Raw genomic sequence first — 15335 nt, forward strand, 5'->3', positions numbered from 1 at the left:
AAAATGCTTATTCATATTCTTTGACCATTTATCAATTTGGGAATGACTTTTATTTTTATAAATTTAACCCAGTTCCTTATATATCTTAAAAATGAGACTTTTATCAGAGAAATTTGTTGCAAAGATTTTTTTCAGTATAATATTTCTTTTTGATTAGTATTGCTTTTCTTCCTATGTTCATAGGTGAAAGGAAAAAAGGAACAAAACTTTATCGTGTATCCACTGAGAACAGTACTTTGTACAAAGTGGGTGGTTTTTGAAAAATTTATTGAATTATTAACACTTCTACTTAAAGTGATTGATAGCTCTCAAAAGACATTTAGCAAATTAGGAATCATGTGGCAGGAGGGTCAGTTGAGGAACCATGTTCATAGTCACCCTCTTAACCAGGGTTTCTTCACTTTTTTTTTTTTTGGCATGGATCCCTTTGGCAATATGGTGAAACCTATGGACCCCTTCTCAGAATAAGATTACTAAATACATAAAATTAAATACCTGGGTTTATGAAGGAAATATAACTACCAAAATGTTTTTACAAAAAAAAAATGGACAGACTCCAGATTAAGAACCTCTTTACTAAAAGAGCTAATCATACAGAAAAAGAATAAAACTTTTTCTGTTCTGTTCTAGAAGTCAGAACTAGAACAAAAGGTTAGAAATCACAAAGAGGCAGATTTTTTTGTTTGATAGAGTAAACATTTATTCAACATTTACTTTGTGCCAAGGAGAATTTTCTGAATTGTTGAAAAAATATTCTGGGTTATTTTGAAAGATGGATTTCTTGTCATTGGAGATCTTCAAGAGAAAAGCTGGAAGACTTTGTCAGGAATTCTGTAGATAGCATTCATGCTTTGGCTGTGAGTGAGACTAGATAACCTCTGATATTCCTACTTTAACATTTTTAATTTTTTTTTTAATTTGATTTTGAAACTTGTCTTTAAATCCAAACCTTTTTTTTAAGGTAGTAGCTTTTGATTTTATCCCCCCCCCCATCTTTCCCTTATTTTTCACCCTAATGTGATCAACTCTTTTTCTTACTTGTCCCATTTCTGACATTCTTTTATCATGTCTACTATTTTGCCTTTTTGTAAGCCACTCGGATATGCACAAGAAACTTCCACAAAACTTTCCCTGCCCATGCTAATTTGCACATTTAAATTAATTCTTTTTCACTACTATATTTCTCTCAAGTTTCAAGAACTTTAAAAATTACATGTCATTGAGCTTTACAGATTCCAGTGACTGACAGACTCTGACAGACTGACAGTCTCTTTCATATTGCCTGTGTACAGGAAGGTGAAGGGTTTTCAGGGGGATGTTTGTAACTTGAAGTGAGTGACAGTCTCACAGGTATCACTTGTTCATGATTAAGGAGGTAGTGAGTTTATCTCCCTTCCCTCATTGAAAGTCTTCAAACAAAGTTTGGATGACCACCTCACTTCTCAGGCATATTGTAGAGGGAAGGCTTTTTTTTTTTTTCAGGCATAGATTGAATTAGATGACCATTGAGATGCCTTCCAGCATCTGAAATTCTGTGATTCTGTGAAGATAGGAGCAAAGGATTAAGCATTTCAGAGGATTCTTAGAGATTGCTTCCTCACCCCTAAACCAGTGTATAAATGCATATGCCACAGGGCTATCTCTTGAAGATAAAAGTTAACCTTAATTAAAATCAATATAAAAATAATGATCATCTTATCCTATTGGATTTCATGGCTCTATAGAGGTTTGGCTTATTTGTATGCATTAAAGGAAGTTTGTGACCTTTTGTTTAATACTTTACCAAAGTACCATTTCACATTTCCTGATTAGAGAATTCATTTGACCCAAGGGAACTTCTCATAAGCCAATACTGCTGCTTTTTTGATACACTCCCCTGTCCTAGAACCATGATTTCATTGGAAGAATTTTATATGGACGTCAATTCAGCTAGATAACTTCTCTGTAATTTATAGTCTAAGAGTTGCTTAGAACACCACAACATTAAATGTGATTTGTTCACAGTTACACCCCAATATATGTCAGAAGCAGGACTGGAACTGAGGTCTTCCCATATCCAAAGCTGATCCTGTAAATCATTATTTCACAGTTAGGTACCCTACCCTACCTTTTTTATGTCTAAGAATACGTGGACTGTACTAGGTGGGCCCTCCAACAAGAGTAAGTCTTTTTAAAAAATTAAATCAGATGAGCTAAAAGCCTTTTAATAAAACTATAGACTAAAATCTACATTTTTGTACCTTATAATTAGCGGTTAGTAAAAATCCTTTGCCAAATAAATTCCTGAATAAAAATAAGCATGTGCTTTATTATGTGGCTGTGACAAACAAATTTCTCTTAACCTTTAAATATAGAAAGCAAACATCTGGTGAATTATTTTGTATTCTGAATGGGTGGTGGCCAAAAGAAAAATACAAGCATTAGTCAGATGCTAGGAAAAGAAATGTTTTACTTCTAATGAGTAATATTTAGAGACAGAATTGAGGGGGATGTCTGGTAGCAAAAGAACAGATCTTTTCCCCTCCTGTACACAGCATCTTAAATTCTCAGCAGCAAATTAAAAAATCCTGATATTTAATACCTAATTTAAGACCACTTAAAGATAGTTTGATTTATAATGTAACCTGCAGAATTAATTAATGTTTAGAAAAGAAAGGCTGTTGTAAAATTTTTTGTATCAAGATTTCCCAAGACTAAATCTAAATATCTGACAAGGATTGTAAAACTCAATAGGTATCCCAACTCCTTTCTCTATTGAAAGCAACAGGTGAGAAATGCACTGAGAAAAGCAGTGAAATTGTACCCCTGCATGGTGTTTCCATTCTCTTCTTGTTAATTGAAGAGCTGTGCCAGTGAACAAAGTCTTAAACCAATTCATCATTCCTAAGATACTTGATTTTAGATTGAACTTCATTTCTGATCTGTATGCCTTTTCCGCTGACAGCATTTTGATTATAATTTTAATTTGGATTCAGACTTGAGAAGGATTCAGACACCTATTATAGGTCAATCGAGAGCTATTAATTTCTGCATTTGGATTAATGTTTGCAATGCTAAAATTAGAGGAAGTACATTATGCCTCTTATCTAGAGACTTTACTCAAGAGTTTCAATTATATGGAGCATATTAATAACCACAGTGGTGTTTTTATAGAACATCCACAGGAGCATGGAAACCCATCTGTTGCTTTACTTTGTACAGTACCTTCTTGCTTTGCAATGTTTTATACCTAGAAGGCACTTAAATGTTTCAAAATTATTGAAGCCAAAAGGCCATAGCATAAGCATAAGCAGCCATAAGAGATGCCATCAAGTTCATGTTGACTTTTTTTAAGGCTGGTTCTCACTGAATCCATTGACTCCTAATTTAGACAATACCCTAATCAATTTGGTAATCTGGTTTCGATATTTAGGAGATTAGAAGTGGGTTGGGAGGGAGAAAGGAAAGAGGAAGAGGCTTGAGACAGGCACACTGTTGCAAGCAAGAAATGATATTGGCCATGAAAGAGATCAGGAGACCCTACAAAAAGTAGACCAAATTTTAAAAAATAACAGCAATGTGGGGCCATTTAGTATAGAGACAAAGAGGCACACAATCACAATAAAAAACTAATGTGCTCAATGGTGACCCTGAGGATATCAAGAAAAGGTAAAAAAAAAAGTATATATATATACTCTCATCTGTTAGAGAAAGAAGAGAAAAATATTGTTTTGATACTGGGCTTGGAAGATTCTCATCATCTTGCATAATAGAACAAACCCACTGCTATTTGCTGGTATAGGCTTTATCGAAGGGGATACAATGATAGAGAAAGTTACGGTTTGTAGATGATTCTACGCAGTCATAGCTTCTTGGCACGGTCTTCTCACTTTGGCTACTTCCAAATTCGGTGGATGAAATGGCCATTGTTGGAAGTCTGTTCTGTGCAGATTGAGACTGTGTTTGAGCCCATCATCCCAACCCTGGGGAGAAGGAGGGAAGGGAGGAGGAAGCACCTCGAGGCTCAGTCAGTAGGCAAAGAAGATCCAAGGAGTGTTTGTAGGCACTCCATGATCCCTACAGGCGAGGGATGCTAGGATGAGTTTTGGTCTGGGCCTGCTTCCAGAACATATACGATAGATTTTGTGGTAGGTGTTAGAAATTAATGATTTTTTAGAAAGAAAGATTTTTACAAAGAATGTGATAGATTTTTAGAAATATTTCCACTACTGAACTGGAACAACCTCTAGGAATTGATGCAGAGTGATGATGAGAGGAGCAGAACCAGGAGAACATTGTACACTGAGACTGATACACTGTGGTACAACTGAATGGAATGGACTTCTCCACTAGCAGCAATGCAGTGATCCAGGACAATTCCGAGGGACTTATGAGAAAGAATTGTGGGAGCAGAAATGCAAAAGAAAAACAGGATCAATCATGTGTTTTGATGGGGATATGATTGGGGTTTTGCAAATATGAATAATATGTAAATAGGCTTTGAACAACGATACATGTATAACTCGGGGAATTGCTTGTCAGCTCCTGGAGGGAGAAGGGGAAGAAGGGTGGGATAAAGCCATGAATAATGTAACCATGGACAAATATTCTAAATAAATAAATTATAACAAAAAAGAGAAATATTTCCACTACTAATGGTTAAAATGTTATCACTTGAAGAAGTAAGCTCCTGTTATTTGGAAAAATCTGTTTATATAGAACTTATTCAATTCAACAAACGTTTATTAAGCACTTACTATATGTAAGACACTGGTACAAATATGAAGCCAAATTAGTCCCAGGCTGCTCTCAAGGACCTTACATTTTACTGGGCAAAAAATGGGGAGGGGGAGAAATCCAATAAGTATGTAAGATAAATAAATGTAAGATAATTCAGAAGGTGGCAACATTAACAATTAGAGGAATAAGGAAAAGCTTTGATTAGAATGTGACTGTTCAGGACCTTTTATGTTTCAAGGCCTGAGCTAACTAAGCATTGAAGGAAGCCTAGGATTTAAGAGGTAAGGAGGAAGAGAGTACATGGGAGGCACAGAAAAGGGAGAAGGAACATTGTTGAGTTCAGGAAACAGCTCACAGGCCAGAGTGGCTGGAACATAGAATGTGATAAAGGGAATAAAATGAAATGGCTCAAAAGATGATGAATTTTATTGACAGTCCATGGTCTTTTTTTTTTTTTTAGCTTCGAGGTCAATAAGGAGCTCCTAAAGATTTTTGACTCTTTAAATGTTATAGGCCCAGAAATAGGAGAATGTATGTGACAGTTGGGTGACCCAAAACCACTTTATACCCAATACAAAGAAGCATAAGAGTCACACATTACAATCTGTGTCTTAAGAAAATTAATTTTGGCAGCTTTTGTGGAGGATGACTTGGAGACAGGAGAGAAAAGCAGGGAGCCTAATTAGGTAGCTATGGCATTAGTCCAAGAAGAAAGTGATGAATGAGGGCAGTGATTGTATTAGAAGGTTAAGAAGGGGACAGATGCAAAAAATGGAGAGGTAGAATTAAAGATTACCCACAGTCTAGGTTAAGAGAGGAGGTAAAGGAAAAGGAAAAAATCAAAGATAAATGGAATGATGGAGAGAATTCAGGAAGTTTGACAGAGGTTGAGTTTGGGGAGAAGTTAAGTTCCATTATATACACATTGAATTTGAAATGGTGGGACATCCAGATAGACATGCCCTTGAGGTAACTAGAAAATGGGGACTAGCTTTCAAGAAAGAGATTATGGGCTGAAAATATAGGTTTGAGAGTCATCGAAGTAGCAATAATCATTGAATCCATGACCAGTCATAAGATCACCGAGATTTTTGTGAGATTTGTGAGATTAGAGAAGACCTAAGAGAGAGCCCCAAGTAACTTCCATTCTTGATGAAAAGGAAATGGAGGATGATCCAGGAAGAGACAAAGCAGCAGTCAGAAGGATCACAGGCTCACATATTTAAAGCTGGAGGGACCTTTGTCATCACCTACTCCAACTCCCTTATTTTATAGAGGAAATGGAAGCCTCAAGGAGGTAATTATTCTAAGGAGTGAAGATTCAAAACCAGGTCCTCTGACTCCAGCCCACAGTCCTACTGCAGGATGCCCAAGAGAGAATTGACACAGGAGCTGAGCGAAGACCCTGACAATGTTGGTAAATGAGATGCTATCAGCGATTAGGTTGAGGGCTTGTCCATTGACTGATTCCTTGATATCTTGCTTTAATTCATACGATTACAGAATCAAAGAACTGGAAGATACCTCAGAGACTATTTAATCCAAACCTGACCTGACCCGGTATATGAGGTCCTTCCTGGTCCTCTCTTCCCCATCCACCCCCATTCATTAGCACCATCTTCCTCTTGCATTTCATATAAACTTCTTTGTGTACATGCTTGATCTTGTTCCCTCTCCACACCCCAAAAGTAAACTCTGCAGGTAAAAACTGCTTCATTTTTGTCATCTCCAGAAGCATAGTGTCTTAAATAATAAATACTTAATAAATGTTGAATTTTATCCCCAACAAGTGGTCATCCAGGCTCTGCTTGAAGTTTTTCAGTGAGGGAGAAGTTATGATCTCATGAGGCAACACATTCCAATCTAGGATAGCTTTAATTATTAGGAGCAAGACAGTGCACCCAGGCTGGAGTCAAGAATACTCATCTTCCTGAGTTTAAATCTGACCTGAAACCCTTATTAGCTGTGTGATCCTGGTCAAGACACTTCATTCTGCTTGCCTTAGTTTTCACACCTCTAAAAAGAGCTAGAGAAGGAAATGACATGTATCTTTGCCAAGAAAACCCCAAATGGGGTCATGAAGAGTTGGACACAACTGAACAATAGCAACAATTGTCAAGAAAATTTACTATAGTTTGTGCTTGGTCCTGTGCTTTTGAGGTTTAAAAAAAAAATCAATGACATGGATAAAAGCACACTTAGTATACTTATCAAATGTACAAATGACACAGAACTGGGAATGATGGCTGACACAGGTTCCAAAGAGATCCTGACAGGCCAGAATGCTAGGATGAATCTAGTTCAATAAAAGTTAATGCTGGGAAGTTTTACATTTAGGTTAAAAAAAATCAGCTTCACAAATAAAAGATGGCAGAAGTATGTCTACGTAGCAGTTCATCTGAAGAGCATCTGGGATCTCTGGTAAACTTGAAGCTCAGTGCAGAAGCTCACTGGTTTGAACTACAGCTAAAAAAGAAAATGCAATCTCGGACTCTGTTAAGAAAGGCCTATGTGCCAGCAAGGATTTCCACTGCATAGTCAGACCACATGTGGAAGTGTTCAGTTCTGGCTGTCAGAGTTTAAGAAGGACAAGGACAAGATTGTCAAGAAAAGGGCAAGCAGGATTGTGAAGGGTCCTAGGTCCACATCATTTGAGTGCTGGGATATTTAGCCTGAAGAGGCAGGGGACAGGATAGTTATATTTAGATGCCTAAAGAAATGTCATGTGGGAGGGGGATTAGCCTTTTTCTGTTTAGCCCTGTAAAAATGGAGATTTGAACCCTAGACTTCAATCCCCAGAAATCCTTGGTATTTCCCAGAATTCCCCATAATCTCACCTGAGTCTTCCCCTGGGCAAGATCACAATGAGTATTTAACTGGCAGTAATGTCTACCTCTCCCTCATCTTTCTCTTCTCTTCCATTGCAATGATGTAGTAAGTAAGCTAAGCGCAGGGGTCATGAATGGGCTAATCAGCCATGGGCACACACGTGGTTATTATTTTGTATCCTTGATTTTCTAACAATCCTTAATAAACCTCTTTTAGAATATAATATTTTTATTATTAGAGATATAATTTTAAATTTAACAGCCCAGAGGGCAGGAAAGAACAGGAAGAAGTAGCAAAAAAGGAAATTTTAGGCTTGCTCTAAGGCCAAACTTCCTACCAACTGGAGTTGTCCAGAAGTGGAATGGGCTCCCACTAGTGGTGGTGAGTTAGTTACCTGTCTGGAGATCCTTGAACAGGTGGATAACCACTTAGGGGGTGGGCTAAAGTGGAGGCTCTTGGATCAGGTTTAACCTGAGACCTCTTCCAACTTACAAATTCAGTGATTCTGTAATTAGGGCTATGCCCAAAATAGACGGAACTGCATTAGGCAGGAGGGTTTCCTCTCATTGGAGGGCTTCAGGCAAAAGTTGGATGATCAGTTGTCGGGTATCTTGTAGAGAAGGGATTCTCTTTCAGGTTTGGAGTAAATCACCACTTAAGAACTCTTTCAACGCTGCAATTCTGTGATTCTGTGACCCCTAATAGGAACTATCAGTTACAATACCTTGTGTTGGTATAGTCTCTGTAAAGAAATTGTTGTGGAGTTTGTATAAATAATTCTTTCCTCCTCGGATTCCCTGAGTAAACCACCTTTCCTAAAAGAAAGCATTTAATTAAGAGAGAATGCCAGTAGAATGGATCATAAGATAATGGTTTTCTATTGCTATGTAAATTCCAAAGGATATACGAAACTTTCATCTTCAATGGAAGGTATCTCATGACATGATTCTCTTAGAGGGACTCTAAAATGGCTGAACAGATTCAATCATGTGGTTTTAATGGATGTTAGCATTGTAGAAAGAGGGTGGACCACAGTGCCATTATTGAATAATCACTCCATTGTGATTGCTTATAAATCAGTCTTATTGTATTTCAGCTAATCAGAGATCAGCTCATCCCTAAAAGCACAATTAAAATAGAATGCAGCTCTGTGAATAAGAAAGCTTAGGATTGGCTGAATTCTTCTCCTGCCATTTTTATCAGTACATAATGGTCAGCCATCTAGCACTGTGAGTGACTACTTAACTTCCTTCTAGAACAGAGCTAATCTTCGACCAATTTCCCGATAATTCTTTTTAATTCATTTAAACTACATTCTTGGGCTTATCTGCATTCAAAATTTATTATTGCTAGCTAATTTGGAACAAACACAAAAAAGGTCCTGTGTGTAAGCTCTTGTTTTGAATGAACTCCATACGTAGGCTTTTGGTTCAGAGCTGTTTGTTTAGGTATGATGGCACCCAGAGAGATTATGAGGGAGTGGAAGGTACAGAGGATAGGCTGTTTGCAATGTACTCACAAAGTTCGCAGTGAGTTTAAAAAGAAATGGCAGTGTACAACTCATGGGAGAAATAGCTTAAAACAATTTAGGACTAGTTTGAAATAGAATAGGACCAGAGCTTATCTACAAGCATTCTCCACTTAGAAGAAAATGGAGAAATTGTGTCTAAATTGGCTTGTGGTATTTGTCTAAAAGAGCAAATGGTGGTTCATGCTTTATAGTGAATTTAATCCAAAACATAAAGGCTATTTCTCCCGGCCAATCTAGTAAGTAGGCTGAAGATAGGACTAAAAATATCAGCAGAGCCCTTAGTGCCTTTGAGCTAAATTAACAGGCAGAGATAAGCAGTCCTTGAATGGATTCTTGATTGCAATGTTTAAAATAGCTGTGGTCTGTTACAGAGGGCAAAAGCAAATTCTGAAACTATAGTTCAATCATCAGCACAGCAAAGGGAGGAACATAAATTCACTTGGTCACAGTGAAAGCGATATGCTGAAGGCCCTTTGGGTCAGAAAACACAGGACCCTGCCAGATTCAGTGTAGCACAGTGGAGTGATTCAACATGAAAGGAGAACCCTGGTTCCATGATCTTCCCTCTGCTGCTGCTGGATATGACCTGGGGCAAACCAATTAGCTTCTCTGGCCTCAGTTTCTTCATATGTAAAGTAAGATGTTTGTATTAGTCTTTAAACTACCTTCCAGCTGGAAACCTTACAATCTGATGACTCCTAGGACATTATAGTTACAAAGGACTTTAATGATCACCCTAATCCAACCCCTGGCTCAGTGAAGGCAAGACTGAGACTAGAACTTAGCCCAAGTCTTGAATCCAAGTCCAGTGCTAGAATCCAAGTCCAGTGCTACTAAAAGAAAGCTTATTTGGGTGGTGGGTAAATCACTCTGTCCCTGTGGTGATAATTAAAATAGATAATCAATCTTTAAAATAGTACAGTTAAGATTTTATATGTCTATATCATCTTGACTGATTGATTTTTTAAAGCTCAGATCATTATTTACCTAAAGAACATTTCATCCATCTCCCCCCACTTCCCCCTTCCACAGACTAAACAAAGTACACTGCTACTATTTGAGTTCTAATTTCCATTTTTATTAAAATTAACACAGTACTCGTCTACAGCCTGATTTCTTTTAGCTAGTCATTTCTTTCAGGTTCTTGGCATATACTAATTTTCATGACCAGTTTACATCTATTTTTTAACCACAGAATACAATAATAGCATCAGGAATATACCATATTTGCTCGCCAAATTGAAATTAATATTGTTTATAAATTATCAATTTGTCCAATGAGTCATGGTTGTCATTTGCCCATCTCTAGAGCATATTTTTGTTAATAATTGATTCTTCTATAATCTTGTTATTACTTTGGACTAAAACAGAGGTTATTTTTGGTTGTTCCCCATCCCCCAACTCAGGCACTTGAAAGTGAAGAATTTCAGAAATGACTTCATCTATACAAATGGAGGTGAATTCAGTTCATTACAAACTACTGGAATGTCTCCTCAAGAAATTAATTTAACATCCAGCAACTGAGTTAGTATGTGGAAAGTGATATATATATAAATTGGGAAACATTTCAACTACTGTAATTCAATCAAGCCTTCTCTGAAATTGTCTTTAAGACAGGTGGAACACCCTGCCCATTTCCTCAGAGCTGTTTCAATAAATATCAACAAAATATGGGACAAAGCTAGTTTCTCCTGGATGCCACTTGAACTCTTGTCTTCATTACAGTGACTATTAACAATGCCAGTGATGACTGCCATTATTTCTGTAACTCTGAAAGCTTGCTTTCCTAGGAACGAGGACAAGAAGTCAACTTTTTCTACATAACATAGCTCAGCTGATAACTGAAAAAGCTTCTTTGCACCAAATTTAACCTAATATAATCCAGAGAGGATAGAATAATATCTTAATAATATCTCTGGAATTAAATGGTCATGAGGAGAAAGGGTCCACAGAACCCCACAATTAGAAATGGTAGAGAAGATGAAGGGGGCTTTGCTGCTAAATTTCCTTTAACATCTCTCCCCCATGCTTAATGTTCTCCGTTCCCTCAACATCTCAGCCTGTTATACCTGGTCTAAAGATATGGATGTTTCCATAGTGGCACTAGGGGTTTGTAGACAGAGCTGCAGATGAGGCTGAGTAACCATTACTTATTACCAACTCGTAGAACAAAAAAAAATCGTTAACATTTTGTGACTGTGCCCTTACTCCAAAGGACAGAATATGCTGGGGCCTGTGTAGGGGATCTGAAAGGCTCCTCTAGGATTCTATAATCCCATATGAAATTGCTGCCCCATAATTATCTTTACTGTGAAAAATGCTTTCAAGGGTCACAGATCCACCCCCTTTACGAAAGCCTGGCTCTGTCTTACTATTTAATAAGTCAGTCAGTCCTTCATCCTATTTTCTTATTAAAGATAATTTGAGGATAAGCTTGTAGCTATTTGGCTAAGCAGTTACCCAGTACAGAGGAAATAAGGCTTTAGGTCCTGAGAATGGATACTGCCTTCCTGGGATGGCAAAGGCTGGTGTGCTGCAAAGTTCATTCATGGTCCTGACAAATAAAGCAGATCTGCTTTTCCCAAATACAAAATTACCAAACCAATTTACATTTAATCTTTTAACATCAAACTACCTATCTTGGAAAAATATACTTTGAAGTATTTTGCCTTATTAAAAACAAAAGTAATTCAAAACAAATGAAAAAATCCTTTAAAAATCTTGCAACAGAAACATTTGTAGTCACAAATATAAAACAACATTTCAAGACACTTGGTGACTTAAGTTATATGTCAGGAAGTAATGGCTATAAAGTGTTGTTTTACTATTGAAGAATCTATTTTTTAAACTCCATAGAGAGTTCAGTCATCAAGACAATTGTTTTGGAAAGTAGAGTCAGTTTCTACCACAATGAAAAATAGAGAAACATTAATGTAAACATCATGTACTTCAAATGTTAATACAACATTAGTGCGATTCACTAAATAAAAGGAAATGGCACTGACTTTATGGCAAAAAAAATAAAGCTTGAAGATATATTTTTTCAGTCAATAAATAGCCTCAAAATAATATAATATCATATATAATACAAAACAATATCACTTTAAATGAAATGCTACAATAAAACCACAAAAAAAGCAGCTCTTAAGCTTCAACATATTCACATAGAAACATAAATGTTATCAGGGTCTTCAGGTTAGGTTAAAATAAACATCAAAGGGAGAAAAAGTAGCTGATTAAACCGATCCTTCTTGGGATCCAAAGAAGACCTCCCCCCCACACAAAGAATTGTAAACATTAAGAGGTGTGTTCTGATCCTTCTTTTGTAATCTTTCTTTTTTCTTCTAATGCGTGCTTAAATATTTTTTTCAGGGTGTGATAAACCACTGGTCCATTTTCAGAATCAAAATTAATCTGGTAACAAAGGAAAAACTATATTAATAGAGTTCATTTATCAAACGTTTTCTAAGAAAGGCCCCATGAAGGAAATATATAATCTGCCTTTAAATTATTTGAAATGAAAATACTTTCCTGACTCAGACCTAGATTGTGCACAAAACTATACACTATTCTCACAAAGTATAAACAGAATGAATTTCACAGATTCCCCCTTTTTTTGAGATGGATAATAATATTAATTGTATTAATATGAATTAATAAAATTATGTGCTATAGGTAGGAGGGATTTTGGAAATGAGCTAAACAAATACAATTTCCTGAGTTCATAGATAAGGAAGCTCAGATCCAGAGAGGTTTAGTGATTTTCCCAAAGTTACTCAGGTTGCTAGTGTCCTTGGAGAAGCTACTTATAAACAAAATATTTTCAGTCAAATTTTCAATTTTTAACAAAAGTTAAAAACATAGGTATAGGCATTCCTTCAAAGAATGGCTTGTATTTCACCAGCTTCACGCATGTATCCATTTAATACCTATCCTCCAAAATATATTATGTTTAGAATCCATCTACTAAAGAAACACCAGGTGTTCCTTTCTTTAAAACATTTTCCACATCAACCACTAGGGGGCACCAGATCCTCTGGAAGATTTTTCCCTTTCATTCTGACTTTCCCCTCTAAATTAGCTGAAGCAGCCTCCACTTCAAATACAATAAGAAACTATATGAGAAGGAAATCATCTTTTTAAAAAGAATTTCCAGACCAAAACAAAAATACTCAAAAAAAAGGTTCTTATTTCAGTCAAAGGCAGAACTGGCTCAATAAGATTCAATAAGACTTCTAGTGAGCACATTATTTTAAACATTTTCAAAACTTGAAACATTCAATTGCTTCTCCCTTAAACTAAAAAATAAGCTGTTTTCCCCCTAAAGTTCTACTTTTAAAAACTATCATTACCCCAAGGCTTTCCTAATATCAATGTTACCATTCTGTGGCCACAATTATGTAACAATGACTACAAATTTTAAACACAGCTCCTTTAAGGTGAGCACAACTAATGATAAACTCCTAACTTCCAGTTTAAGGACCCCGGTACCCATCTGATACATGCATTCCTTGGTAGGGACTAGAGGGAGCATTATTTACCTTGGTGAAAGATTTAATGGCATGGGCAAGGAAGGCTTCCTCTACATCAACTGGAATTGTCTGCAAGTTCACTATACAGTGCAAGATACAAAGAATAGTCTGGTGTTGTTCCTGTTTTAGCAAAAAAAAAATTGTTTTAAAATCTTTCACAAGAAAAAAATCATTTTCAAGAGACTGAATAAGATTGCAATCAAATTTTATAGGTCAAGGGTTTGCAGTGCACGTTACATATCAACATCTGATCTTTACAACAACTATGTGAAGTAAATGGGTTATTATTCTCATACAAATGAGGAAACTGAGGCTATTGAGTGACTTCTTAATGGTCATACAGATAGTCAAGTGTCTGAAAGCTAAATTTGAGCTTGGGTCTTCCTGACATCAGGCCTGGTTCTCTATCAACTCTTCCATCTGACTGTCTTTATCAAAGAAATATTAGCATTTTTCATTGTAATTTTAAAATATACACTAGTTTGATCATTAATGAGGCTGACTATGATGATGTAAAAGTTCCAAAAGAATATGAAGATCAATAATCACCCAGTAGAATGTACCTGAAACAATCCTTGAGGATGGAGCAGTTTTCATTTCTGTCTACTCAGTGCCTAGCATATGGTACCTTGCACATAGTAGGTGCTGAATAGGTTTGTTGAATTGAATTGAATTTTAAGTATTTTTCCCCAATGAATTTGATATTTTTTGTTCTTATTTTTCCTGGGGAAAATTATTTCAATTAAGATAACATCAGTGACTCGTAGACCATACTAAAACTCAATACAGACCTCACATTTAATCAGACAGTCCTCAACTATGTCTGCAGTGCTATGATTAGGAAAGAGAGGAATTAAGGAGAAGACAGCAGAAATGGGATAAAAAGAAAAGAAGCAATCCTTGCCTCTCCTGGAAATTCTAATTTATTGAGGAAACAATATATGCAGAGGAAACAATCAAAGAACCTATATAGTTTGTTGGGGATGCGATTGCTCAGGTACTGTTTGGTACTGGTACCTGGTCCTTGATGGCCTGAGGTCCATTCCAGCTCTGGGATTTTGTGATCAACAGTCAGAGAAATGAGCACAAGAGCCACATTACCTTTTCAAGTAATGAAAGTGCTTCTGAGTCATCAGCATAGTTGCTAACTAACATATCAATATCCTCTTTGGTTATAACAGGTTCCTTTAGTTGCTCTACCCAGGACCACATCAAGCCACACAGTATGAAAGGATCTCTTTCTCCATATATTCTCTCCCAAGCCCCATCTCGAGAATTCAGTTCTTTCTAAAAGAAAAAAGGAAAAAGGTGGGAAATGGCACCATTTGCCTTAGGTTTAATAATCTATGCATTTGAAGAGGGAAGGCACCCTTCAAACCAACTTTTTAAGACAAATCCAACTATGTTAGTGGGCAGCAGTCGGAACCTCAGATGTTGGGACATAAAAGTTCTGTGGTGGGATACAAATTGGCACACCCTAACACTGGGTCCCGTGGATTGGAACTGTGGGGTAATCTTCAGACAACTCAGAGGGAGTTAGGAGAGTGAGGAGAAAGCTGGGAAGGAGCTTAACTTGGGTACAGCCATTGGGAGGAGAACATTTTAAACACATTTTAAACAAATTCTTCTGGCTAATTAGATAATAAATTCAACTGTTTCTACTGAAGTGCTGGTAGTACCCTCTAATTCATGCCCAAGGGTTAAGCCCAAAGGTTCTAGATCCC

At 36.7% G+C, this 15335-nt stretch overlaps 1 protein-coding gene across 2 annotated transcripts in view; it reads right to left on the bottom strand.

Annotated features, from left to right (window-relative positions):
- Nucleotides 1-10135: 10135 nt before the first annotated feature.
- PTPDC1 (protein tyrosine phosphatase domain containing 1) overlaps nt 10136-15335 on the bottom strand; it is a 99413-nt gene continuing 94213 nt past the window's right edge. For both annotated transcript variants that reach the window (XM_016424547.2, XM_007500360.3), the window contains 3 exons: nt 14713-14898; nt 13621-13731; nt 10136-12493 (listed from right to left, as the gene is read on the bottom strand). In XM_016424547.2, the coding sequence (XP_016280033.1) occupies nt 12377-12493; nt 13621-13731; nt 14713-14898 (414 nt within the window). In that variant the 3' untranslated portion in view covers nt 10136-12376. The remainder of the gene's footprint in view (nt 12494-13620; nt 13732-14712; nt 14899-15335) is intronic.

Source organism: Monodelphis domestica, chromosome 7, assembly GCF_027887165.1.
Source record: "Monodelphis domestica isolate mMonDom1 chromosome 7, mMonDom1.pri, whole genome shotgun sequence".
NCBI classification, from domain to species: Eukaryota; Metazoa; Chordata; class Mammalia; order Didelphimorphia; family Didelphidae; genus Monodelphis; species Monodelphis domestica.